The sequence below is a fragment of the Oryctolagus cuniculus genome, chromosome 10, assembly GCF_051225735.1.
Source record: "Oryctolagus cuniculus isolate XC-2025 breed Fujian yellow rabbit chromosome 10, ASM5122573v1, whole genome shotgun sequence".
Classification (NCBI taxonomy): Eukaryota; Metazoa; Chordata; class Mammalia; order Lagomorpha; family Leporidae; genus Oryctolagus; species Oryctolagus cuniculus.
The window spans coordinates 106,388,868-106,413,785 of NC_142876.1; the positions used below are offsets into that span (position 1 = coordinate 106,388,868).

Consider the following 24,918-nt stretch of genomic DNA (forward strand, 5'->3'; position numbering starts at 1 on the left):
GCTATAACGAGTACTCAAACAGTATATTTCACTTTGTGTTTCTATGGGGGTGCAAACTGTTGAAATCTTTACTTAATGTATACTAAACTGATCTTCTGTTAAAAAAAAAAAAGAAGAAATTAGCAATTCCCAACTTGACTCTCACTGGGATTAAACATGACAATAGGTCTGATCTGATTTCATCATCATTTAAAAAATCATCTAATATTTTTCACTTTATGTTTCTGTGCGGGAGCAAACTGTTGAAATCTTTACTTAATGTATGCTAAACTGATCTTCTGTATATAAAGAGAATTGAAAATGAATCCTCATGTGAATGGAAGGGGAGAGGGAATGGGAAAGGGGAGGGTTGCGGGTGGGAGGGACGTTATGGGGGGGAAGCCATTGTAATCCATAAGCCGTACTTTGGAAATTTATATTCATTAAATAAAGGTTAAAAAAAAAAAAGTTGATCATTTTGCATGGCCCACAAATGACATTATAAATATCCAGATGACCCTTGGCTGAAAAAAAAAAAATGATTCCTCACCCTTGAGAGGAGGAGGAGACAGAATTCAAGCAGCCAGCCAGTGACTTCTACCCCCACCCCACCTCCATGCAGAGGCAGCGAGGTTAGGGAAGGCTAGGAAAATGCTGCCTCTGTGGGAAACGTTAGCGTTTAGAACAACGTGTTACCTAAGGCTCACAACAGGCCGGAAGAGGCAGCTATTGGAAACGTGCAAGCCCGAGGGGAGGAGCTCTGCTCCGTATTTCAGAGACAAAACTCTAGAGTAAGTGGTCTTAACCTGGGCAATGAAATGAAGGGAAGCCATTAGCCAGGTGCCAAAGCAAGTTTTGTCTGTACCATTTTTATATATTTTTTTTCTTTTAAAAATATTTTGGCCGGCACCACAGCTCACTAGGCTAATCCTCCGCCTGCGGCGCTGGCACCCCGGGATTCTAGTCCCAGTTGGGGCGCCGGATTCTGTCCCAGTTGCCCCTCTTCCAGGCCAGCTCTCTGCTGTGGCCCAAGAAGGCAGTGGAGGATGGCCCAAGTGCTTGGGCCCTGCACCCACATGGGAGACGGGGAGGAAGCACCTGGCTCCTGGCTTCAGATCGGCGCAGCGTGCCTGCCGTAGCGACCATTTGGGGGGTGAACCAATGAAAGGAAGACCTTTCTCTCTGTCTCTCTCTCTCACTGTCTAACTTTGCCTGTCAAAAAAAAAAAAAATATATATATATATATATATTGGCCACAGATACTTGTGCTCTACATTGTCCCAAAGGCCTTTTTTTAAAAAAAAAGATTTATCTTATTGATTTGAAATAGAGTTACAGAGAGAGGTAGAGACAGAGAGAGAAAGAGGTCTTCCATCTGCTGGTTCACTCCCCAAATGGCTGCAATGACCGGAGCTGTGCCGATCCAAAGCCAGGAGCCTGGAGCTTCTTCCAGGTCTCTCCTGTGGGTGCAGGGGCCCAAGGACTTGGGCCATCCTCCATTGCTTTCCCAGGCGGATTAGCAGGGAGCTAGATTGGAAGTGGAGCAGCTGGGACTCGAACTGGAACCCGTATGGGATGCCGGTGCTGCAGGCTGGGACTTCAAACTGCTGCACCACAGCACTGGCCCCCCTTTTTAATATATTTTTAATTACCTTGAAAGAAAGCCTTCTATGTCCTATTATGTTGCAAAATTATTATACTTCTCCACAAGTGTCACAGGATATGGTTCAAAGAAAAGACAACTGAGCTAACAGAACTGATGAGGGCATTTAAAAGCAGGTGCAGATGTATATGGTCACCAATTTATGACAGAGCAGCCAGTATAATTCAGTAAAAGACAATAAAACCCCAATAAATGGTCCCAAGCCAACTGGACATCCATATGGGAGAGGGAGGCTTTGACCCTGAATCTAGGATAAATCACAGAAGTATGTAGAAAGCTTAAACAATAAATCTTCTAGAAGGAAACAAAAGAATATCTTCAGGACTTTTGAGTAAGAAACAACATCTTACACAAAACAAACATACTGGACTTCATTAAAAGCAAAAAAAAATCTCTTTATAAAAGGATATAATCAAGAGAGTGAAAAATTAAGCTACAGAATGGGGGAAGATATTTCATGTGTGTGTATGTGTGTGTGTGTGTATCTGACAAAGGACTTCTCTCTCTCTCTCTCTCTCTATATATATATATATATGACAAAGGAGTTTACCTTATCTATATCTATCTATATAGATATATATATATATATATATATATACTGATCCACAATAATTAACTAGCTACTACAAGTTGAGGGGCAGGCGAAGCACACAATAAAAAATGGAAAAAACATCTGAACAAAGACTTCCCATAAGGGGTCCATGTAGCAATAAAAACATGCAACGCCACTCAGCATCGCTGCGGACTAGAGAAAAGGACATTTTTTAAGCCCCAATGAGATACTATGAACAAATGACAAGTGTCAGCAAGGATCTGGCACAACTGTACATTGCAGATCAAAGTATCAACTGGAACAACTATTTTGGAAAATCGTCAGGTGGCATTTACTAAAACTAACCAAGTACATACTCTATGGCCTAGCAATCTCTCCTAGAGATATGGCTAAGAGAAATGAGTGCCCATATCCACCTGAGTACCCACTATATTCTTAGTCATAATAGTGAAAAGCTAGGGGAAAAAAGTCCACCTTCAGTAGAATAAATAAATAAAAGTGGTATAATCATATATGGAAAACTACTCAACAATGAAAAAGAACTACTGTATGAGCAACAACACAGGTGAAGTTCACAGACATAATTCAGAAAGAAGGCAGACACAAAAGAGTATATACTCAATGATTGCATTTATATGAAGTTAAAGAACTAAACTAATCTATGCTGAGAGATGTCAGAATAGTGGTTAACCTTTGGGGTTGTAGGGAAAGGCCTTCTGAGGTATTAACAATGTTCCATGTCTTTATTTAAGTGACGGTCATATAGATGTATACATTTCTAAAAGCAAGCTATACAGTATGAGAAATTTATATACATACACATTAAAGTGTGTTATATATGTTTCTGTAGAGGCATGCAGTAAATTTTTAAAAAATTCAGGGAAACGCTTATTATGAAAAATTGATGCACGGATGTTGAGAATAATCTGTACCCAAATAAACTTTTCTTTTAATTCCATTTTTCTACAAAATTTTTAAAGTGCCCTTATATATACACCTTTATATAGCAAGTACATAGAAACATATGTATAGACACACATGCCTATGTGTACACACACGCAGAAGAAACTCGGCTCACCGGGGACTCCGCTGGCAAGGACACAGCTGTCATTATCTGACCTGTTTCAGTTCTGTCTTGGAGAAAGTCTCAGGAGCTGAAAGTAAAGAAAGAAATATTAGTGACACTAAGTCTGCGGACCCTAACTCCCGCATGTGACCCCGACCCTGGGTGCAAGGCTCCGTGAACCATGTGGATATTGCTTGTATTCAGTAGCAGTTCTGTTCTCACAGATGAGATTGTAGGCATATTGGGGAAGGCAGAAAAGAAGGAGAGATCATCCCCAAAAATGTGTGATAAGCAGGTTGACTGAGAAAACTGTCATTTCAGAAACCCCAGGAAAATATAAACAAGAAGACAGAAAACTAGAGAAGACAGTGAACAGAACGTTATGGACTGTGAAGAAAGCTGAAATCCCAAGCAGTTAAGATGCCAGAACCCACACAGCACAGACAGGGATGAGATGGTTCAAGAAACCTGTCAGATACTGTCAGAGCTCAGCACTGTCTCTCCTCCTGTGCTACTTAATTTAGGACAGGACAGTTTCTATGACTCAAGTAACAAAGTCAGAATCTGAAAACAGTTTCCTGGATTGTTTTATTTCTCCCTACTATTTCCCCCCCAAACACACATAAAGATTATAAGCTAGCCATTGAATTCTATAATACTGCAGGCTATGGGTGAGGAGAAGAAAAACACTATCATGTTAAAGGAATTCATCAATTTCATCATATTCCAAGTTCCAAATATTTATAGTTTAGGGAAGCAAAAAATTCATTTCTAAACTCCTATTCTGGATAATTTGGTTCATCATACAGAAGTAGGCCTCTGCCATTCAAAAAGTGAAAAACACCAAGAGTTATCATTAAAAGCAACACCTGAATACAAACAGCCGCCTTCAAAGATAGTCAACAAATATACAAACAAACATAAAAGTGCATGTACTCACAGACTGTAATAAAAACAGCTTCCATTTAAACTCTGTTACCTGTGGCCTGCCATAAGTCTCAGGGAACAACTACAAACACGACAAAGGACTTCATGCAGTAGTCAACGCACTGCCCCTTTTTGTGGAAGTGTCCAGAAAACTTCCCTGTCCAGCAAGACAGGGGAAGCTGAAGCTATCAGAGAAAACAGGGCTATCAGGACAGCCTAGAAAACACATCTCGGAAGCTTCAGAGGTGCCAGTAAGGAGAAACAGCAGTTATAAGTGTAAACAGGGGGCCGCTGCCATGGCATAATAGGCTAAACCTCCATCAGTGGTGCCAGCATCCCATATGGGTGCCCATTCAAGTCCTGGCTGCTCCACTTCCAATCTAGCTCTCTGTTATGGCCTGGGAAAGCAGCAGAAGGTGGACCAAGTGCTCAGGCCCCTGTACATGCGTGGGAGATCCGGAAGAAGCTCCTGGCTCCTGGCTTCACATAGGTGCAGCTCCAGCCGTGGCAGCCATCTGGGGAGCAAACCAGCAGATGGAAGACCCCTCTCTGCCTCTGCCTCTGCCTCTAACACTATCTCTCAAATAATCTTTGAAGAAAAAAATAAGCGTAAACAGAATTTTAAGAAGGAAATACAACATAAGCCTACACAAGTAATGCTGCTGAATCACTGACAGTTTTTTTTTTATTTAAATATCTATTTTATTTACTTGAAACAGTTACAGAGAGAGGTAGAGACAGAGAGAGTCGTCTTCCATCCACTGGTTCACTCCCCAAATGGCCACAACAGCTGGAGCTGAGCTAATCCGAAGCCAGGAGCCAGGAGCCTCCTCTGGGTCTTCCATATGGGTGCAGGGACCCGAGGACTTGGCCCATCTTCTGCTGCTTTCCCAGATGCATTGGACACGAACTGGCACCCACATGGGATGCTGACACTGCATGCTGGGGCCTTAATCCACTGTGCCACAGCTACGGCCCCTCAACTGACAGTTTTTATTTATTTATTTATTTGATAGGTAAAGTTAAAGACAGTGTGAGGGTAAGACAGAGAAAGGTCTTCCGTCCGTTGATTCACTCCCCAACGGCCCAACAGCCGAAACTGCGCTGATCCAAAATCAGGAGCTTCTTCCCGGTCTCCCATGCGAGTTCAAGGGCGCAACCACTTGGGCCATCTTCTACTGCTTTCCCAGGCCATAGCAGAGAGCTGGATTGAAAGAGGAGCAGCTGGGACTGGAACTGGCACCCAAAAGGGATGCCGGCACTGCAGGCGGAGGTTTGGAGGATTAACCTACTGCGCCACGGCGCCGGCCCCAACTGACAGTTTCTATCCAAGGGTAACAAATGCAGTGATCCATACTGAGTAAAGAATATCCATTGTAGTTATGTGCTCCAATTCTCTAAAATCCTGTCATCCTATCTATAATAACGTCCTTTACCCCGGGTTAATAGAACTGACATATTAAAAGAACTGAAGACAAAAGAACTGACGTGCCATGCGGAGAATCTAAAAAGCAAATCATCCAAAAGTGAAACGGTGGCAAAGGCCACCCTACAAAATACTCCCTCCTCCTTTCCCAAAGAGAAAATTGCAAGGAGTTAAAGCATAAATTAAAGCCAGGGTGGGCAACAGATCACTATGGGCAGGGGCCAAATGCTTCACCCGATTATGAACCTTGACAGTTAGGTTCTCCCAGTGGAGTAAAAAGAGAACAGAAGAGTATAATAAAGATATGACGAGGTCAAAAAAGCTTCCTTTTTTAAAGAAATTTATTCAAGAGGTAGAGAGACAAATGCCCACGGCAGCCAGGACTACACTGGGCTTGGAGCCAGAACTCAATCCAAGCGGCCCACGTGGGTGGCAGGTACCCAGCTACCTGAGCCATCACCCGCTGCCTCCAGGGTGCTCAGGCAGGAAGCCAGAGGCAGGAAAGGAGCCCAGGCACCCGGAGCGTGGGGTCCCAACTGCTAGGCAGGCTAACAGGGGCCGCCCAAGAAATCGTTCCGTAGGGACGAAGTTTTGGCTGCTCTAGGGCTGTGACAACCTTCCAGGCTGGGCACACATCGCACCTGGTGAACAATCATCCCGGTCTGAGTTCCCTGGGGCCGCCTGAGAGGGGAGACGCACAGGCTGAGAAGGCTCCGGGTTTTCGAAACCAGGGCAAACACGGGGCACGAGAGCGACCAAGGGGGGCGTGCTCTGTGGCACAGTGTCCTGGCGCAGGGCCAGCTAGAACTTCTGAGAACCTCAGCGCCAACACTCGAGTCTGTCCACTCCCGACTCCGTCCTGAGCACAGGGAAACGAGGGGGCGGCAACCCGCGGACAGTGGCCAGGTGTGCTAACGCCCCCCGCCCTACTGACGTCGCCACCGAGCCGGGCCTGGGGTTCGGGATGATGACCCCAGCAGCACCAGGGGCCGCACCTTCCTCCCTCGGGTTTCCTTCCCGTCCTTCAGTCCAAGCCAGATCAGCTCACCCTGGGCTCTTGACGGCCTCTGCAGCTTTTCGACTAACGGCACGAAGCACCGTTTCTCACCAACCAAACTCACACGTTAACTGTGGCCACCCCGGAAGTACGTCACCCATTGATCGGCCAATCCACTCTTCTCCCTCCTACCTTGCCCCCGCGCCCTCCCCCAGCCCCGGAATTCTCTAGGATCTTGGAGGACCCCACGTCTTGGTGGTTGCTTCCTTCCAGTTCCCGTGAGACCCGAGGGACAGGGCAGGCAAGTGAGACTGGCATGCGTGTGCCTCCCGGAACCTCGTCCTGAGGTGAGCAGCCTGATCCGGGCACACTGACCTCGGAAAGGAGGCAGGGCCATTTGTCCTACTGAATAACCAGTGAGGGCCGGGGCCCAACTGGACCAGGGAGCAGCAGAGCCCGCCTAGGACTCCCGCCCCTTGGCAGCCCCAGCTGGCTTCCTGCTCACACAGGCCCAAGTCCTGCAGGGCTGTTCTCCCACCTGCTTGTTGGTCCCTCCCTTGGAGGCCCAGAAAAGGAATCTGGAGATGCGTACTGGGCTGGGCTCATTACGAGCATCGCTGCCTCCCAAGACCAAGACATCTTAAGGGGCCTTGAATGAAGTGGGGGCCTTAGGATGAGTCAAAGTCAAGAAACAGACTTGGCGATTGTGTTGTAGGCTCCCAAGATCCTTAGAGTGTCAGAGAGATGGTGCTTTCCCATGCTGCTTAGGAGCGCGGTCAGGAGAGGGCGGAGGTGAAGCCAGGCCCCTCCTGGAAGGGTGGCAGGGCCCAGAGGAGAGCACAGCCCTCAGCCCGAGATCCTGAAGCCAACATCTGTCCAGGATCCACTTGGAACACAGGTCACCTCTTCTCAGGGGTAATTTTGTCTTAGGTCCTTAGCGGTAGGATATTTTTTTTAAGGAGGAATTGCACTGATCTCTCCCAAAAGAAAATAAAATACAGGAGACCACGGATTAGGATCTCCATGCCTGCTCTGGGGAAACTGGAGTCATAGCAAGGTAGCTGAGTAGGTATACAAAGGGGAAATCGACCTTTGCCTCAGAGATGAATAGAATGTTCCAGTAGGAGTACAATGTTTTAGAACAGCAATTTAGTTTCAGCAAAACGTTGGTGTTCCTAACATTAAGTTAATGCAATGTGAATATTACTGTATCTAAAGTTCCTGTCGTTAGCTTGGCTAAACGGTGAATAACCCATGAAACTACATCTGACGTCTGGCCATGGGTAAGACAAATCCTGTGACTGTAAAAGGCCTTTAAGAACTGCTGCCACCCTTCAAAGTGCTCTGATCCAGATTCCTCACTTGCTGCTGGGTCACGCTTCCCAGGAATGTTAAGTCCCCTCTCCAATTTCTCTCTCTCCTAGGACTTCTCCTACCCTCTTCCCCTTCTACGTGGCAGCCTCACAGCCTTTGGAAAATCCTTCTGTAACAAACTCCCCCTCATGCAATCCTGTGCCTAATAAGGCTTGCTGTGCAATACTGCCACCTCATGGTCCCGTCTTTTCCCTCAAATGCCCCGGAAGCCATCAAACACTGCTGTGTTGAAATACAGATCTTGCCTCTTCAGTTCCCTAATACCATTTATTTAACGCTGGTTACATGTGATACTACAGCATCATGCCACCCATGAATGCTGGCTTCTAATGATTCCCTCAAGGTTCCAATGACTACAAATACAAGTCTTACCCAGAATATGCAGGAAAATGTGACTGGTGATGTTTTCTGGTCATGTGAAATGTACTGCTTGGAATGTTAATCAATGAATCACACCTTGGACAACTATGACTTCTGTTGAATTGCTGCAGTCAGGGCAGGCATTTGGCACAATAGTTAGGATGCTACCTGGGAAGCCCGCATCCCATGTGCATCCCATACCAGTCTGCCTGGTGCAAGTCCCAGCTCTACTCTTGATTCCAGCTGCCTGCTAATGCATACCCTGAGAGGCAGCAGTGACGGCCCAAGTAGTTGGGTTTCTGCCATCTACCTGGGAGACCTGGATTGACTTATGAGTGTAGCCAATAAAGCTGCCACCTGCAACACTGGCATCCCATATGGGCGCCGATTTGTGTCTCAGCTGGTCCACTTCGATCCAACTCCCTGCTAATGGCCTACCAGCCATGTGGGAGACCCAGAAGTTCCTGGCTCCTGGTTACAGCCTGGCTCAGTCCTGGCTGTTGTGACCATCTGAGGAGTGAATCAGTAGATGGAAGATTCTCTCTCTCTCCCTCTCCCTCCCGCCTTTGTCTCTTCTTCTCTCTCTATAACTCTGCCTTTCAAATAAATAAAAATAAATCTTTAAAAAATTAAATTTAAAAAACAGACTGGGTTCCAAGGGGACTTATCTCAAAGTCTTATCTTTAAAGGGTGGACAGAATGGAGGAAACAAAAGAGACAGGAACCAACAAGTCAGGGACATCGGGAGAAAGTGGTATCCTGGGAGAGAAGAGGGCATTTTCAGAGAGGATACGTTTTCAACGGGGATATACACTGTGGAGAGCATTAACTCAAACAAACCAGTTGCTGCTACTAAGGTCATCTCAGAGAGCCTGATGGAAGCAGAAGCCACTTTCTGTGGGCTGAGCAGAAAGAAGGCGGGAAAGAAATGGACAGTGAGTGCCATGAACTGAGTCTAGTCCTTCAGGGCGACTCCCACTTTCCAGGACAAGAGCCCCCATCCCTCTGCAAGTTCCGTAGGCACCAAGGCTCCATACACAGAAGCTTTGAGTTGATTTCCCGTTTCTAGATTTCCATCATCATTTAGGCTTCCTTCAGATATGTCTTGTGACTTTTTTAGAATATTTTCACTCCATATATACCAGTTCAGTTTTAAAAATGTTTATGGGCCATCAGTATCCAGCATATATTATTGCTCCCTTCCTTTTTTTGTTGCCCCATCACAGACTTTTTTTTTAAGATTTATTTATTTATTTTAAAGTCAGAGTTACACAGAGAGAGGAGAGGCGGGGGAGGGGGTGTCTTCCATCCGCTGGTTCACTCTCCAGTTGGCTGCAATGGCTGGAGCTACGCTGATCCGAAGCCAAGATCCAGGAGCTTCTTCTGGGTCTCCCTCGCGGGTGCAGGTGCCCACAGAGTTGGGCCATCTTCTGCTTTCCTAAGCCGTAGCAGAGAGCTGGATCGGAAGTGGAGCAGATGGATCTCGAACTGGACAGGAAACTCACTCCAATGGAAATGGAGAGAGTGCATGACACTACCTGAGCCACCAGGTGACTGGCTGACGTATATACTTTGATTTCTTCTCACACATCAACTCTTTCTCATTTCTTTTTCATTTAAACATCATGAAAATTTCTATTTTTTATATCACTTAAATAAATAATTTTACCAAATTTAGTGGATACAATATGGTGGAAATCAAGAAGCAATTTGTCTCAAGACCCCTCATGCAAAACATACTTTAGTCCTGCTTGGAGTAGGCAGGCTGGAATGAGGTTAGGGGCTGAAAAATACACTTGCTAGGGCTGGCGCTGTGGCGCAGCAGGTTAAGACACCGCCTGCAGTGCCAGCATCCCATATGGGCGCCAGTTCGAGTCCCGGCTGCTCCACTTCCGATCCAGCTTTCTGCTATGGCCTGGGAAAGCAGTAGAAGATGGTCGAAGTCCTTGGGCCCCTGCACCCATGTTGGAGACCCAGAATAAGCTCCTGGCTCCTGGCTCCTGGCTCCTGGCTTCAGACTGGCGCAGCTCTGGCCATTGCGGCCAACTGGGGAGTGAACCAGCAGATGGAAGACCTCTCTCTCCCTGCCTCTTCTTCTCTGTCTGTGTAACTCTGACTTTCAAGTAAATAAATAAATTTTTTAAAAAAGAAATAAAAATATACTTGCTTAACCCCAACACTTTTATCTCTTATCCTTTCCCTGCAGAAGAAGGAAGAGGAGGGATGAAGAAAAAATTACCAAAGCCAGTTATATCTCTTTTCACATTGTTGCTAAAGTAAGGAAGTCACTTTTTATTCTATTAAATAACTTACATCTCGGGGCCAGCGCTGTGGCGCAGTGGGTTAAAGCCCTGGCCTGGAGCGCCAGCATCCCATATGGGTGCCAGTTCTAGTCCTGGCTGCTCCTCTTCCGATCCAGCTCTCTGCTGTGGCCTGGGAAAGCAGTAGAAGATGACCCAAGACCTTGGGCCCCTGCACCCACGTGGGAGACCCGGAGGAAGCTCCTGGCTCCTGGCTTTGGATCAGTGCAGCTCCAGCCTCTGCGGGAGTAAACCAGCAGATAGAAGACCTCTCTCTGTGTGTCTCTACCTCTCTCTGTAACTCTTTCAAATAAATAAAATAAATCTTTTAAAAAAATAACTTACATCTCAATTACTGAGATGACTTGCAGCCTCACAGAATTTTTCTCTACGTCTGGACTCTGTCCATTCAACGAGTATCGGAATATTGGTCAATAAAAAACAAGTCTCTAGCAGATTGGAATTGAACACTTTGTTATTCCAAACAATCTGACTTAAAATGTAGGCTATGTGGGGAAAAAATTCACATGGATCGAGAAGGGAGTCAAGAATTTACCCCAGAGAGGAGGGAAATTGCCCACTAGAGAATTCTGAAGTAGGAGAATGTTTTCATCAAGTTAGGAAGGATGTCTTAAAATACCAGGTGGCATGAAATCTACTTTAGGGCCTGAAAGCCACCTGTTTACAGACTCCAAGCACTCAGAATGAGATCAAATGAAAAACTTATGTAACCATCAAGCAAGACAAAGATGTGACATTAAGTTGCACTATGAGAAAACAATGGTTTCAAGTTCAAGCCCGTATAAGGCTAAGTTGCAAATGACACAAACCCTCAAATCTTACAAGTTTTTTTTTTAAAAAAGATTTATTCATTTATTTGAAAGTCAGAGTTACACAGATAAAGGAGAGGCAGAGAGAGACAGAAGTCTTCCATCTGCTGGTTCACTCCCCATTTGGCCACAATGGCCAGAGCTGTGCCAATCCAAAACCAGGAGCCTCTTCCAGGTCTTCCACAGGGGTGCAGGGGCCCAAGGTCTTGGGCCATCTTCTTCTGCTTTCCCAGGCCATAGCAGAGAGCTGGATCGGAAGTGAAGCGGCCAGGATTTGAACCGGCACCCATATAGGATGCAGGCACTGTAGGCAGCAGCTTTATCCAGTATGCCACAGGCAGCCCCAAATCTAACAACTTTAACCAAAGATGTTTTATTGGCTCAGAGGTTCAGAGTTCAGAGGTAGGTCTGCTTTGGGTAAGCCTTGGTCTAAAGGTTCAAGTATCACCAAGGACTTCTTCATCTTATCATGGTCTTCTTTGGTATCTGCCTCATTCTCAGTTCCACACGGTAGTATCAGGAAGCCCAGAATCTTCCCATTTAATAGAAAAATTAATTACTATAGTTCCATGCCTCACACTTTCCTGCATTCCATACAGAGGAGATCAGAGAATATCTCTTTTGTTAGCTTTCAAAGCGAAGTCCTTCTCTTCCAGGAGACTCCTCCCCTCCTATCACAGTGGCTCTGTTCTGGCCAAGGGAATGAGATAAGCTGATTGGCACGCATGAACTTGAGCATGCAGCCAAACCACACAGCTGAGAAAGGATGCCCGGGGAGTAGCTGCTGGAAACCAAATAAAGACAGTCATTACAGAGCCCTACCTGAAAGCCAACAGACAGATGCTCAGAATTGCAGACACTAATCGCCAGTGCATTGCTTCTCAAACAGGCAGCTCTGTAGCTGGCTCCAGGATACAACACAGCAGAAATTTAATTATGAATTCCTCCTAAGAAATTCTGGGTAGTCCAGCTACTTTTCAGTACATGACCTACATACTATTTCCATACTTTCTCACTCCTTAATCCTATTGTATACAACTTCAAAGGCAACATTTCACCATAAGCAATTCTTTAATATGCTGTTGGTTGCAACTTATAGGAAAATATCTCATTCTCTCTACCTTTTATATATATCCAAAACTTGAGAACTGAGTTTTAATTTTTTTCCTTTTCTGCCTCTGAGATATTTGGAAAGTTGGAAGGTCTTCCATGTTACAATTTCTTCATTACAGATTATGGAATCTAATATGTGGTCGGGGCATCCAAGCTCCTTTAGTAAGGAAAAGGCCAGTTAGGATTCCTTTGGTAGAGGCCATCCATTTCACGTCATTTCCTAATCCTTCTGATACACCAGTCTTCTGCCATGTTTTCATGATTCTCATTACACTATTTCAAAAATTCTTGTCACTCTACCACCCTGGCTACATCTTTTTTTCTTTGTTCCTAGGGTTGATCACCTCCCATGATGTTCCTCTGTAGGTTCCTTCTCTTCATGGTTCCATTTCTGGGGGCTTTTATTACTATTCATTATCACTCTCCATTTTAAGATTCTGATCTCAGTCAGCATATGCATCATCCTCACTGCAGGAGCTTATAAATACTTTGGGGTTTTAATGATCAGCTTCTTGCAGTCCTGATTCAAGCCTGATTCATCCCTATTTCAGCTGGTACCTGCATGTGTTCACTGCCAACCCCACTAGCTAATCTTTCTCAGTATCCCTTGCTGGCACCTCTCATGAGACACGAGAATATTAGAAAAAGATGGCAGCACACAATTAAATTCGAACTTGGTCTGCATATCTTGCTACACTCTCTATGGGGAAGCAATGTCCAGTAGAACTTTTCACAATGATGAAAATATTCTGCACCTACACTATGCAGTAAACTCCCTAACTACCACTATGGAGACTGAGTGCTGAAATGTTGCCAGCATGACAATGGAACTAAATTTGTAATTGAAGTTGCAATGTGTGGCTAGTGACTCTTTTTTTTTTTTTTTTTTTTTTTTTGACAGGCAGAGTGGACAGTGAGAGAGAGAGACAGAGAGAAAGGTCTTCCTTTGCCGTTGGTTCACCCTCCATTGGCCGCCGTGGCTGGCGCACTGCGCTGATCCGAAGGCAGGAGCCAGGTGCTTCCTCCTGGTCTCCCATGGGGTGCAGGGCCCAAGCACTTGGGCCATCCTCCACTGCACTCCCTGGCCATAGCAGAGAGCTGGCCTGGAAGAGGAGCAACTGGGACAGAATTCGGCGCCCCGACCGGGACTAGAACCCGGTGTGCCGGTGCCGCTAGGCGGAGGATTATCCTGTTGAGCCGCGGCGTTGGCCGGCTAGTGACTCCTATACTGGAAAGTGCAGCTCTAGAGGATCTCATTCCTTCCTTCCTTTCCATGACTTTATATCCTCTGTTATTCAATAACTTCAGTGGGCAATTCCAGCCATGGCTGACCCAGAGCTCCAGCCCATTGTATACAATTGCCAATGTGAATTCTTCACTTGCACTTATCATACATACTTCCAAAGTGTCAGTTTAATACAGTTCTAGATTTCTTCCTTCCCAAGCGTCCTCCCCCTGCAGCATGATTCCTTCCAGTCACGGGGATCACTGTTCATACAGCTGCTCAAGCTAGAAATCAGAAGGCTAGCCTCAATTCCTCCCATCCATTAGTAGTCACTGATTTTTTTTCCCCAAAATATCTTAAACCCACCTACTTTGCTCCATCTCCATTTTCTCCAGCCTCTGCAGGCCACCAACATCCCCAATTTGAATAGTTACCACTGTCTCCAACATGATCTCTCCTTCTACTCTTATCCCCCTACTGACAATTTGCTATTTAGCAGTCAAGAGTGATCATCTCAAAGTATGAGTCACTCCACCATTGAATGCCCTTCAAAGATTTCTCTTCACTTAGGAGAAGTGAATGATCTGACCCACCTCTCTCCCCAAACCTAACTTGTGCTACACACATCCCTGATTATTATGCCACAGCCAAAGCCTTTTGGTTTCTTGGATGTGGCAAGCTCTTCATACATCCGTGATTCTGCATAGCCATTCCCTCTGCCTGCTCTTCTTTCCACTCTTGAAACAAACGGCTTTCTCATATTTCAAGTCTCAGCTTTACTGTGTCTTCTCAGAATCGGCCTCCTTCCCATCATTCTCTCTCAGTACCCTCATTCCCCCCATAGCACCCGGCAATTTTTAATAATTTTTTACTTCTTGTTGCTTTGGTTGGTCTCTCCCACTCGCCAAATGTTTCTGGAAGGCAAGAAGCAGTTCTGACTTGTTGACTCAGCACCTGACACAAGCTTTACACTAAAGCAGGTGCCCAGTATTTGCTTAATAAACAACTTTTACAACACCTGCTGACAACAGTCATTTCTATTTCCTGGTTCCCTGCAGTACACCACAAAAAATTATACTGCTAATTAGATGTTATCCTATGCTATGGTTTGTTCCCACCAAAACCCATGTTGATCTGCCACGGAAACCACACTGAGAGGTGGTGGAAGCTTTAAGAGGTGAGTGGATCAGGAAGGAGTATAACTCCCTTGAGGGTGGGTTAGTAATCGGTTTCCAGGGCTTTCTCTTGCACACATGCTCCTTCTGCATGCACCCCCTCTTCTTTCCTGCCAGGCAAGAGGGCCTCTGGCTCTCCAGAAACGATGCAGATGACAGAGTCACACTCTTGGACTTCTAGGACCATAAATCAAAACAAACCTTGTTCCTTTATAATAAATCACCCAGTCTCAGATATTGTTATATCAACAGACAATGGACTAAGGCACTCCAGCTGGACTTACGATGGGCCAAGTCCTCCTTAGGTTTCAGGAATCATGAACTCTAAAGTTACTAGTGTTGATGATTTTCAAGAAGCAGAAGTTTGTTATAAGCAGGTGCCTGGCTTCTCTCCTTTGCTCTTTAGTTAACAATTCTATTAACTGGCCAGGAGCTTATAAAGTGAGATACCTAAATGCTTGTGAGGCAAACTGTACTATCTGTGAGGAAAAAGACTCCAACAGTAAAGTCTGGAATGGGTGCTGCAGAGCTGTTTTGGCCAGCATTATTCTGTAAACCTTCAGTATCTCGTATGTCTTCGAAGTTCATATTAACTGCTTGCATCTTCTTTAAAAAGCTACTCATTTACATATTACTGATTTAAATAGTTGATTTTAGGATTCCTTACTTAACTCTTTACCTTCCTTCCTTACTTGCTTGTTCCTAGCCTTTATCTCTGATCCTAGACCAGCTAGGTTTAGATATTCCAACCTGAGAATGTTGGTTGTTTTTCGTTTGTTTGTTTGTTTTTGACAGGCAGAGTGGACAGTGAGAGAAGAGAGATAGAGATAAAGGTCTTCCTTTTTCCATTGGTTCACCCTCCAATGGCCGCTGCGGCCGGCGCATGGCACGGATCCAAAGCCAGGAGCCAGGTGCTTCTCCCGGTCTCCCATGCGGGTCCAGGGCCCAAGGACTTGGGCCATCCTCCACTGCACTCCTGGGCCACAGCAGAGAGCTGGACAGGAAGAGGAGCAACCGGGACAGAACCCAGCGCCCCGACCGGGACTAGAACCTGGTGTGCTGGTGCCGCAGGCGGAGGATTTGCCAAGTGAGCCATGGCGCCAGCAGAGAATGTTGTTTCATAACACAAAGCAAGCAGGTCTGCCACTAGTGAACAACATGGACTGTCCTCTGCTGTTTTCCCTAAGTTACTCTGAACCTGATGGAGGGCCACAACTTTTGAGGAAGGGAGGGCCCTAGAGTGGACAATGTAACTGCAATGTCACCCGCATCAGATAAGGTTTCAGTGAGGTAGACTTAGGAAAAGCCGATTAATAAACATAGAAGATCTCCAGAAAGATCATAACCACAACAGTGACTGCCTCTGGAGACAGCAGAGACAAGGAAACTAATTTTTCACTGAATAGCCTTTGAACTAAGTTTTCTTTTATCATGAACATGTTCTGCTTAGTCAAAAAATAAGTAAATTTCAAAATCTTAAAAAGAAATGCAGTATTGGTCCCTAATAGCCATTTAGCTGGAGTCAAGACCGTAAGACTGTTAGAAAAATATGACAGCAAACAATTAAAAAAGAACTTGGGTGGCACTGATTACAAGTTAAAAAGGACAAGAGGTCTGCTTGGTTGAAGGAGCTGGGTCTCAGATGATGGAATGGTAGAGGCATAAAGGTGTACATTCAAGTAAAGAGTCGATACCAGGGGCCAGTGCTGTGGCGTAGTGGGTAAAACCACCGCCTGCAGTGCCAGCATCCCATATTGGCACCGGTTCAAGTCCTGGCTGCTCCACTTCCGATCCAGCTCTCTGCTATGGCCTGGGAAAGCAGTAGAAGATGGCCCAAGTCCTTGGGCCCCTGCACCCATGTTGGAGACCCAGAATAAGCTCCTGGCTCCTGGCTCCTGGCTCCTGGCTTTGGATCAGTGCAGTTCCGGCCATTGCAGCCAGTTGGGGAGTGAACCAGCAGATGAAAGACCTTTCTCTCTCTCTCTCTGCCTCTCCTTCTCTCTCTGTAACTCTGACTTTCAAATAAATAAATAAATCTTTACAAAAAAAAAAGTAGATACTGAAATCAAAAAGGGCTGGCTCTAATCTCAATTCAAAGCTGACAAAATGAATGACAATTAACGAGTTTTATAATGTCTTTCAATCTCAGATTTCTTATTTGTAAAATGGGTGGAAAGAGGTTTGTTATAAAAATTAAGAATGTATGCACAGTGGTTAACATATTACCCAATATAGGATAGATGCCCAATTAAATTGTGCTTAGTATCAACATGGTAGAAGAGGGGAATCAGTCTTGCTAGAGTGAATGGTATCTGTTGGGTAACAGCAAACTGTGGAAGGTCATCTTATTTTGTCTCTGAAGTTCCAGTGAGAAGAATTATAAATAAATATCACCACCATGCATTCTCTAATGTTCAAGATGAGAGGTCTGACAATTATAGGAATTCTCTCGAGCATAGCGCCTCTGGTGCTTAATTCAGAGAGTTCTGACTGAAGGCCTTCCCACAGCCAATACATTTATAGGGTCTTTCCCCGGAATGGATTCTTTGGTGTCAGATAGGGTGAGCCTTAGAAATGAAGCTTTTCGGCCGGCGCCACGGCTCAATAGGCTAATCCTCCGCCTGCGGCACCAGCACACCGGGTTCTAGTCCTGGTCAGGGCGCCAGATTCTGTCCTGGTCGCTCCTCTTCCTGTCCAGCTCTCTGCTGTGGCCCGGGAGTGCAGTGGAGGATGGCCCAAGTCCCTGGGCCCTGCATCCACATGGGAGACCAGGAGAAGCACCTGACTCCTGGCTTCGGATCAGTGCAGTACGCTGGCCACAGCGGCCACTGGGGGTGAACCAACAGAAAAGGGAGACCTTTCTCTCTGTCTCTCTCACTGTCCACTCTGCCTGTCAAAAAAAAAAAAAAAAAAAGAGAAATGAAGCTTTTCTCACACTCATGAGACTTCTCCCCAGTGTGAACCCTCTGGTGCTGATCAAGATCTGAGTTCTACATACTGGTTTCTCCCTAGTATGGATTCTCTGATGTTGAAGAAAGGCTGGATTTCAAGTAAAGCTTTTCCCACATTCCTTATGTGTGTATGGCTTCCCCCCAGTGTGGATTCGTTGATATTGTATAAGGCTTGTGTTCTGACTAAAGCCCTTCCCACATTCCTTGCATGCAAAGGGTTTCTCTCCAGTGTGAATTCTCTGGTGCTGAATCAGGTTTGACTTCCAAAGGCTTTGGCACATTCCTGATATTTGTAGGGCTTCACTCCATTGTGAATTCTCTGATGTGCAAAGCAATGGGATCCGAAACCAAAAGCCTTCCCACACTCCTTACATTCATAGACCTTCTCTCCGTTATGAGTCCTCTGATGTTGGTTCACATCTTCATTTCTAGCAAAACACTTGCCACACTCTTCAGATACACAGAATACCTGCTCACTGAGAATTTTCTGATGTACATGAAGATGGCTGTTAACATCTCTGAACTCTTTTCTTTTGAGATCATGTCATCCTTGACGGTCACTTCTCCACACTGCCCCCATTGGGGTAGCCATGCCACCTCCCTAAGCGGCTTTTCTTCTTTTCATAGATTTTGCCAAACCAGAATTTCTGGGAGCTGTACCACCATGGCGCACTTGATAGCACCATGAGATCCTATGCCTTCTCAAAAATTTCCTCCTTCAAAATAAAGTCTTCTTTTTCATTCTTTTACTTTTTTATTTTTTATATAAAGCTTGTATTTGATAGATATAAATTTCATAAGTACAACTTTTGGATTGTAGTGGTTCTTCCCCCCCATACCTGCCCTCCCACTCCCAAACCATCCCACCTCCTACTCCCTCTCCCATCTTTCTCACTCTTTAACACACCCTCTGAAAGAAGAAATCAGAGCTTCAAATGTCATTATTACTCATGCCACAGCAAGGAAGGTCGTCAAGTGGCATTAATATGCCCATTTCTTTCCACGTGCTATCCACTGTTTCTCAGGAGCACTGTCATATCTGAAAATAGCAACTTGCAGAAAGCAACTAGAAACAAAAGGCAGGAACTAGACAGAGTCACCAGGGACTGTGATGCTCAGTGCTAACCAAGCACAGAGTAAGCTCTCTCAAAACAGCTGGATTGAATCGAGCAAGTTGAACTCTTTTTATGTAGCTGAGTCCAGTTTCTAACATGTGAAGAATGGGCCAGGACTCAGGGCAGGGGATGTAATTAGAAATAACAAAATCGTTTCTGGTATATCTGGGGAAACTGAGCTTGTCACACAGAAAGAACAGCAGCAAGAAGGACTTTCCTCATACTTCCAGCACAAAGGAAGGATAGTCCTCTCATCCACTCAAATCAGCAGATCCACCAGAGAAGTGCTTCCCCAAACTCCCTGAGGCAGAGCGAGGCCAAGAATCTCTCTTCTTTGTTCCCAGAGTATCTTTTATACTACTATAGCAACATTGATTTCGGTAATTATATTTTTATACATAATGTCCCATTAGACTTTGGGCTCCTCCAGGCTAAGAGCCATGTATTACTGGACTTCTGATCCCTAGCAACTAACATTATTAGTAAAATATAGCATGTGTGTTAAAAATATTTGCCAGGGTGGGCATTTGGTGTAGCAGCTAAGGCACCACTTTGGATGCCCACATCCCATATTAGAGTGCCCGGGTTTGAGTTCCAGCTCCAATCCCAATTCCAGCTTCCTGCTGATACATGTTCTGGGAGGCAGCAGGTGGTGGCTCAAGTGGTTAGGTTGTGGTCATCCATGTAGAAGACCCAGACTGAGTTCCTGACTTCTGACTTCAACCTGACCCAACCCTGGCTATTGTATATTTGCAGATTAAATCAGCAGAAGGACCTAGTTTGCACTCGCTCTTTCTCTTGCTCTCTCTCTCTCTGCCTTTGAAATAAATAAAATAAATAAATAAAAATTATTTTAAAATATTGGTTGAAGGCCGGCGCCGCGGCTCACTAGGCTAATCCTCCACCTTGCGGCGCCGGCACACCAGGTTCTAGTCCCGGTTGCCCCTCTTCCGGGCCAGCTCTCTGCTGTGGCCAGGGCGTGCAGTGGAGGATGGCCCAAGTGCTTGGGCCCTGCACCCCATGGGAGACCAGGAGAAGTACCTGGCTCCTGCCATCGGATCAGCGCGGTGCGCTGGCCGCAGTGCGCCGGCCATTGGAGGGTGAACCAACGGCAAAGGAAGACCTTTCTCTCTGTCTCTCTCTCTCACTGTCCACTCTGCCTGTCAAAAAATAAAAAATAAATTAAAAAAAATATTGGTTGACTATAACAGTCATGTGAGTGGACCACCTGTTCTGTTTGGGCCTAAAAAAGAAGACCCACCCTAATATAATTAACTGAGTTATCATAATGGAACCTGGAAGCTAAGGATTATACATCCTCCTGATTAACTGGTTAATTCAGTGATTTTGGAGGATCATTTATTTGGACTATGAATGGTAAAATGGATTTTTAACATTTTACAAAGGGAAGACAGAGGAAAATATATGACTGGGAAAAAACTGCTCATTTCCCTCTCACCTCTCTCTGCAGTTTCAGGTCCAGTGCCTCTTCCACCTGCTCGAGATGGGCGATCCCAGCAGGCTTTAGAAATAGGTATCCTGCCAGAGTCAAGATATAATAAGCCTGGCTCAGCTGAAGAAGTGGAGCCCACCAAGAAAGGAACAAAGATAGAAATGGTATGGAGAGAATGAGTTGAATGGGAAGCTTGGTGACATAGATTACTAGAAATTTTAGGGGGATAAGAGTAAAAAGGATAGAAAATAGTGGTATGGGTAAGTTGTGATTCCATAAGTTTCCAAAGATTTCCAAATATCTCTCTCATTTTAAAATATGAATAAGAGGGGCTGGCACTGTGGCATAGTGGGTAAAGCTGCCCCCTGCAGTGCCGGCATTCCCACATGGGCGCCAGTTTGAGTTCCAGCTGCTCCACTTCCCATCCAGCTCTCTGCTATGACCTGGGAAAGCAGTGGAAGGTGGCCCAAGTCCTTGGGACCCTGAACCCCCCTGGGAAGACCCAGAGGAAGCTCCTAGCTCCTGGCTTCTGGTCGGTACAGCTCTGGCCATTTCGACCAACTGGGGAGTGAACCAGCAGATGGAAGACCTCTCTTTCTCTCTCCCTCTCCCTCTCCCTCTCTCTTCCTCTCCTTCTCTGTATAACTCTGACTTTCAAAAAAATAAATAAATCTTTAAAAAAAATATGAAGCAGAAATAGTAAAAGACTAAGGCCACTTCTGCACTGAGAAACCCACTGGTGTCTACGTACGAGATCAAGAGAACACATACCTATTACATTTTAGGAATCGAGACTAGGGAACTGCTTGGATGATGGACACAGGTGTCCTCACTCACCTGGGGCGATGCCCCTTGGGCCCTCTCCATCCAGAGCTCCATAGGGAGCCAAGCACCAGAGTGTTCCCCCCTGCTCCAACTGGGAAATCAGGGCTGGTTTGGGCAATGGAAATGCAGCTTGAGGTGGAGGAAATGGGACAGGTAGGTGAGTGGGTGGTGTCCCACCAAGTACTCCCGGAGCTCCTGCCAGGCCTGTGACTTCAGGGGCAGAAGGGGAAAGGGAAATAACTTGGGAGAACAGGAAAAGGATGTCCAAGGAAAAGGTCAGGAGACCACCCAGGGGACAGGAGGCCGACAAAGGCCAAGAAGTGGACAGAGCGCTAAGAGGCACTCAGTAACAGTCTGAGTCAGCAAATGAATACCTTCCCTTCCTTGAGGAACGGAACTTCTTGTTCTCTCTCTCTCCTAGTGCTCTCCAGTTCAGCCATCCACACGGGTGTTGGGCCAGATTCCCTAACCCAAGGGTGGGGAACTGATGCTCCATAGGACACCAGGAATCTGCTCTCTTCTCACTGTGCCCATGGCACAGAGGTAAGGGGTTAGGCAGCTCTCACCTGGGGCCAGAAAGTCTTGTGCGATGCCCCAGCTGTGGCTAGCACTCCCCACTTCCCAGTAACCATTAAAGTCAGGCCACTGTGAACCCAAGACACTGAAGCTACCACTGTGCAGAGAATATTAAAACATAAACATTGGAGGGCAGAGGCAAAGACCAATGGGGAGACCCTTACCCAGGAAGCCACAGTCCCATAATTCTCCAACATCACATCCCTGGAAAGGTCCTCTGACCAGGGGCCAGGCTGGTCCATTCATTCTCATAAAAGTAGCCACATCCTCGAAGGTTACTGACCCCTGACACAACATGTGTTTAAGTGCGCTAGCACAATCCGAGGACCCGGGCCCAGAGGAAGGGGCAGAGAGCAGCAAGCAGTGCTGGCAGGCATGCCTGCTGGGTTTCCAAATGTCTGAGGGTACACTCAGCCAAAGATGTCTGCTGTCTGCCCTGCTTACAAAGACTAAAGGGGTGGCTGACACTGTGGCCTAGTGGGTAAAGGCGCTGCCTGCAGTGCCAGCATCCCATATGGTGCCGGTTCAAGCCCCAGCTGCTCCACTTCCGATCTAGCTCTCTGCTATGGCCTCGGAAAGCAGCAGAAGATGGCCCAAGTGCTTGGACCCCTGCACCTGCATGAGAGAACAGGAAGAAGCTCCAGGCTCCTGGCTTTGGATTGGCCCAGCTCCAGCCATTGCAGCCATTTGGGGAGTGAACGAGTAGACAGAAGAACTCTCTCTCTCTCTGCCTCTGCCTCTCTGTAACTCTGCCTTTCAAATAATAAATAAATCTTTAAAAAATAATAATACTTGTTTAAAAAAAAGACATAAGGGCCACCCATCAATGTTATCCTGCCTTTTCCTCTTTATTTCTGCAAACATCCTCTAATTTTTTTTTCATGAGTCTCTGCAAAAGTATTCTCTTTTTATCCTTATATCCAAAAACCACCATCCATGCTCTAGGTCCCATCCTTTCTGCATGATGTGTCTTCCTTTAGGGGTCACCAGCCTTAACAATTACCGTTTATTGAGCCTATGCCAAGTATGTTCCATATTTTACTTTGTTTACAGCCTAAAGGAGGGTATTAGGTCCATTTCATAGAAGAGGGAACTGAGGCTCAGAGAGATGAATTTCCCCCCAAAGTTACCGACCTGAGACAGAACCTGCTTGACTCTCAACGGCTCTTACTTACTGTCCCCTGAGTGGGGCCCTTCCGCTGCCCTCCCTCCCAGTCTCCACCACCAGCCAAGGAGGCAGCTGAGCTCTCAACAGAACAGACCCTACCTGCGCCTGTGCACCCCTCACACCTGGAAGTGCTCCGAAACACCCCCCTTCACCTGCGGCCCAAGTCCCAGGCTCAAGGTGCCCTTTTCCTGGACCTCTTGGGAGTCTCCGCTCCTGCATCTCCTTTCCTTTCTCTCTGTTAGGAAACTAACAGGTGGCCACATGGCCCAGCTACCTGAGCCAGGCTCCACCCCCATCCTAATGGGATTCGCTGCTCCTGCTTCCCTGCCGCCCTCCGGCAAAGTTTTAAAAGAGTCTGTTCCTGCACACGTGCTCTCTCCTGCGCTCTCTCTGCTCTCCTCTCCTCTCTGCTCTGCTCTATCTTCTCTCCTCGCTAGCTCCTCTCCTCTGTTTCTTTCTTATATTCTCTTTCTCTCTCTTTTTCCTTCACTGCCCCTTCACTCCAGTCTGTTGAGTGTTCCCCAATAAACCCTTTCCCTTACTCCGGTGTTCGGTGTGTTTTGCGATGGCTAACATTAATATATAACACTGACCTTCTGCAAGAAACATAAAGGGTGCTAACCCACGCCCATCAGAATTCCCTATAGATCCAGCCACTGCCTCATTTGGGGTCTCAATCTGTGCACTTTGGAGGGCCGATTCCGGTCCATCTCACTTGTGTCAAAGGCTTTGGCTGCTGCACCTCTGCCAACCTAATAAAGTCCAGATTCCTCCGCACTGCCAGCAAGTCCTTGCACTATTCAGAGAGCCAGCTCACCTGCCCAGAGTCATCTGCCCCCACCACCCTCAGCCCTTAACCCCTCACCATCCTGCTGGGAAAACAAACCCATCCCTCGCCCAGATCTGTGCCCCTGCAATCCCTGCCAGCCCAGCCCTCCCCACGCAGAAGCTATAGGCTTGCTAGCAAGAAGCAGGGTTTCTGATGTTGTTAGGTAGGAAGTCTGAAATTGAGCCTATAGGTGTTTGTGAGAAAGGCTGAAGACCAGCACCCACTGTGGAAGCTGCAGAAGCCCAGCACCTTGCACTTCAAAGTCCTGCTCAGACCCTGATAACCTCCCAGGTGGTCCCAGCCCTTCCCCCAGGGAAAGCTCCCAGGAGAATTCTCTCCTCAGCACCCAATGGGTTATCTGACCTGATAACATGGGGCAATAAAACCTTCTCAGACCCTCTAAGGGAAGCCCCCCTTCTCTGCCCAGGCGCCAGCAAATTTGCGAGGAATTTGCTAATTTTCACCCAACAAACCCTTCTGCCAGGACTCTCCATCCTTTGTCCTGTAGGAGAGGGGGAGGCGGGTAAAGAGACTCCCTTAAAAACCTAGGGAGGCCAAACAGACTGTGCGCTCAGCTGTCCGCTCTCTGCTGAGCCACCCGCCCGGCCTGCCCAGGTGTATTCTCTCCATTCAACCATGTCACCTTGCTCTCCCCCAGTCCAAGTGACTGGGCGCTCTCCCTGTGTCCCTTCTGTCCTGACGGATGCCCTATCCCCAGTAAAACCTTATTACTCCGCTCTCTGTCTCATGCCTGAATTCTTTCTTGCATGAAGACAAGAACCCCACGGCCTCCACGGCCTTTCCTCTGGCGACACAAGCAGGAAGGGAAGGCTAAGGCACAGCTGTCAAATGCCTAGCTCAGTGTCAAAGATGTGCCCAAATACAGAAGTGGCACAAAATTTCTCAAGTGATGCAAGAAATGAACTAGAAACCCAGAATTCTCTACTCACTGAAAATAACCTTCAGGAAAGAAGAGGAAACCAAGATATTCTGGGATGAGATCATACTAAAAG

The 24,918-nt window shown here is 46.4% G+C and overlaps 2 protein-coding genes across 5 annotated transcripts in view; both read right to left on the minus strand.

Moving 5' to 3' along the window:
- The window catches only part of KRABD1 (KRAB domain containing 1), a 35,509-nt gene that overhangs the window by 2,045 nt on the left and 8,546 nt on the right, over nt 1-24,918 (minus strand). For 2 of the 4 annotated variants that reach the window (XM_051851846.3, XM_051851847.3), the window contains one exon: nt 3,274-3,349. In XM_051851846.3, coding sequence (XP_051707806.1) covers nt 3,274-3,306 — 33 coding nt within the window. In that variant the 5' untranslated portion in view covers nt 3,307-3,349. Of the gene's footprint in view, nt 1-3,273; nt 3,350-6,609; nt 6,991-24,918 lie in introns of those variants that run through there. The other 2 variants (XM_017343668.4, XM_051851845.2) reach the window with 2 other exon arrangements.
- ZNF662 (zinc finger protein 662) lies at nt 16,590-23,907 on the minus strand. The gene is given in 10 exon segments (XM_070049827.2): nt 16,590-17,465; nt 17,467-17,575; nt 17,912-17,986; nt 17,989-18,207; nt 18,210-18,458; nt 18,461-18,505; nt 18,508-18,682; nt 20,514-20,593; nt 21,345-21,664; nt 23,894-23,907. Coding segments are annotated over 10 exon segments (1,356 nt in total). The 3' UTR covers nt 16,590-17,395.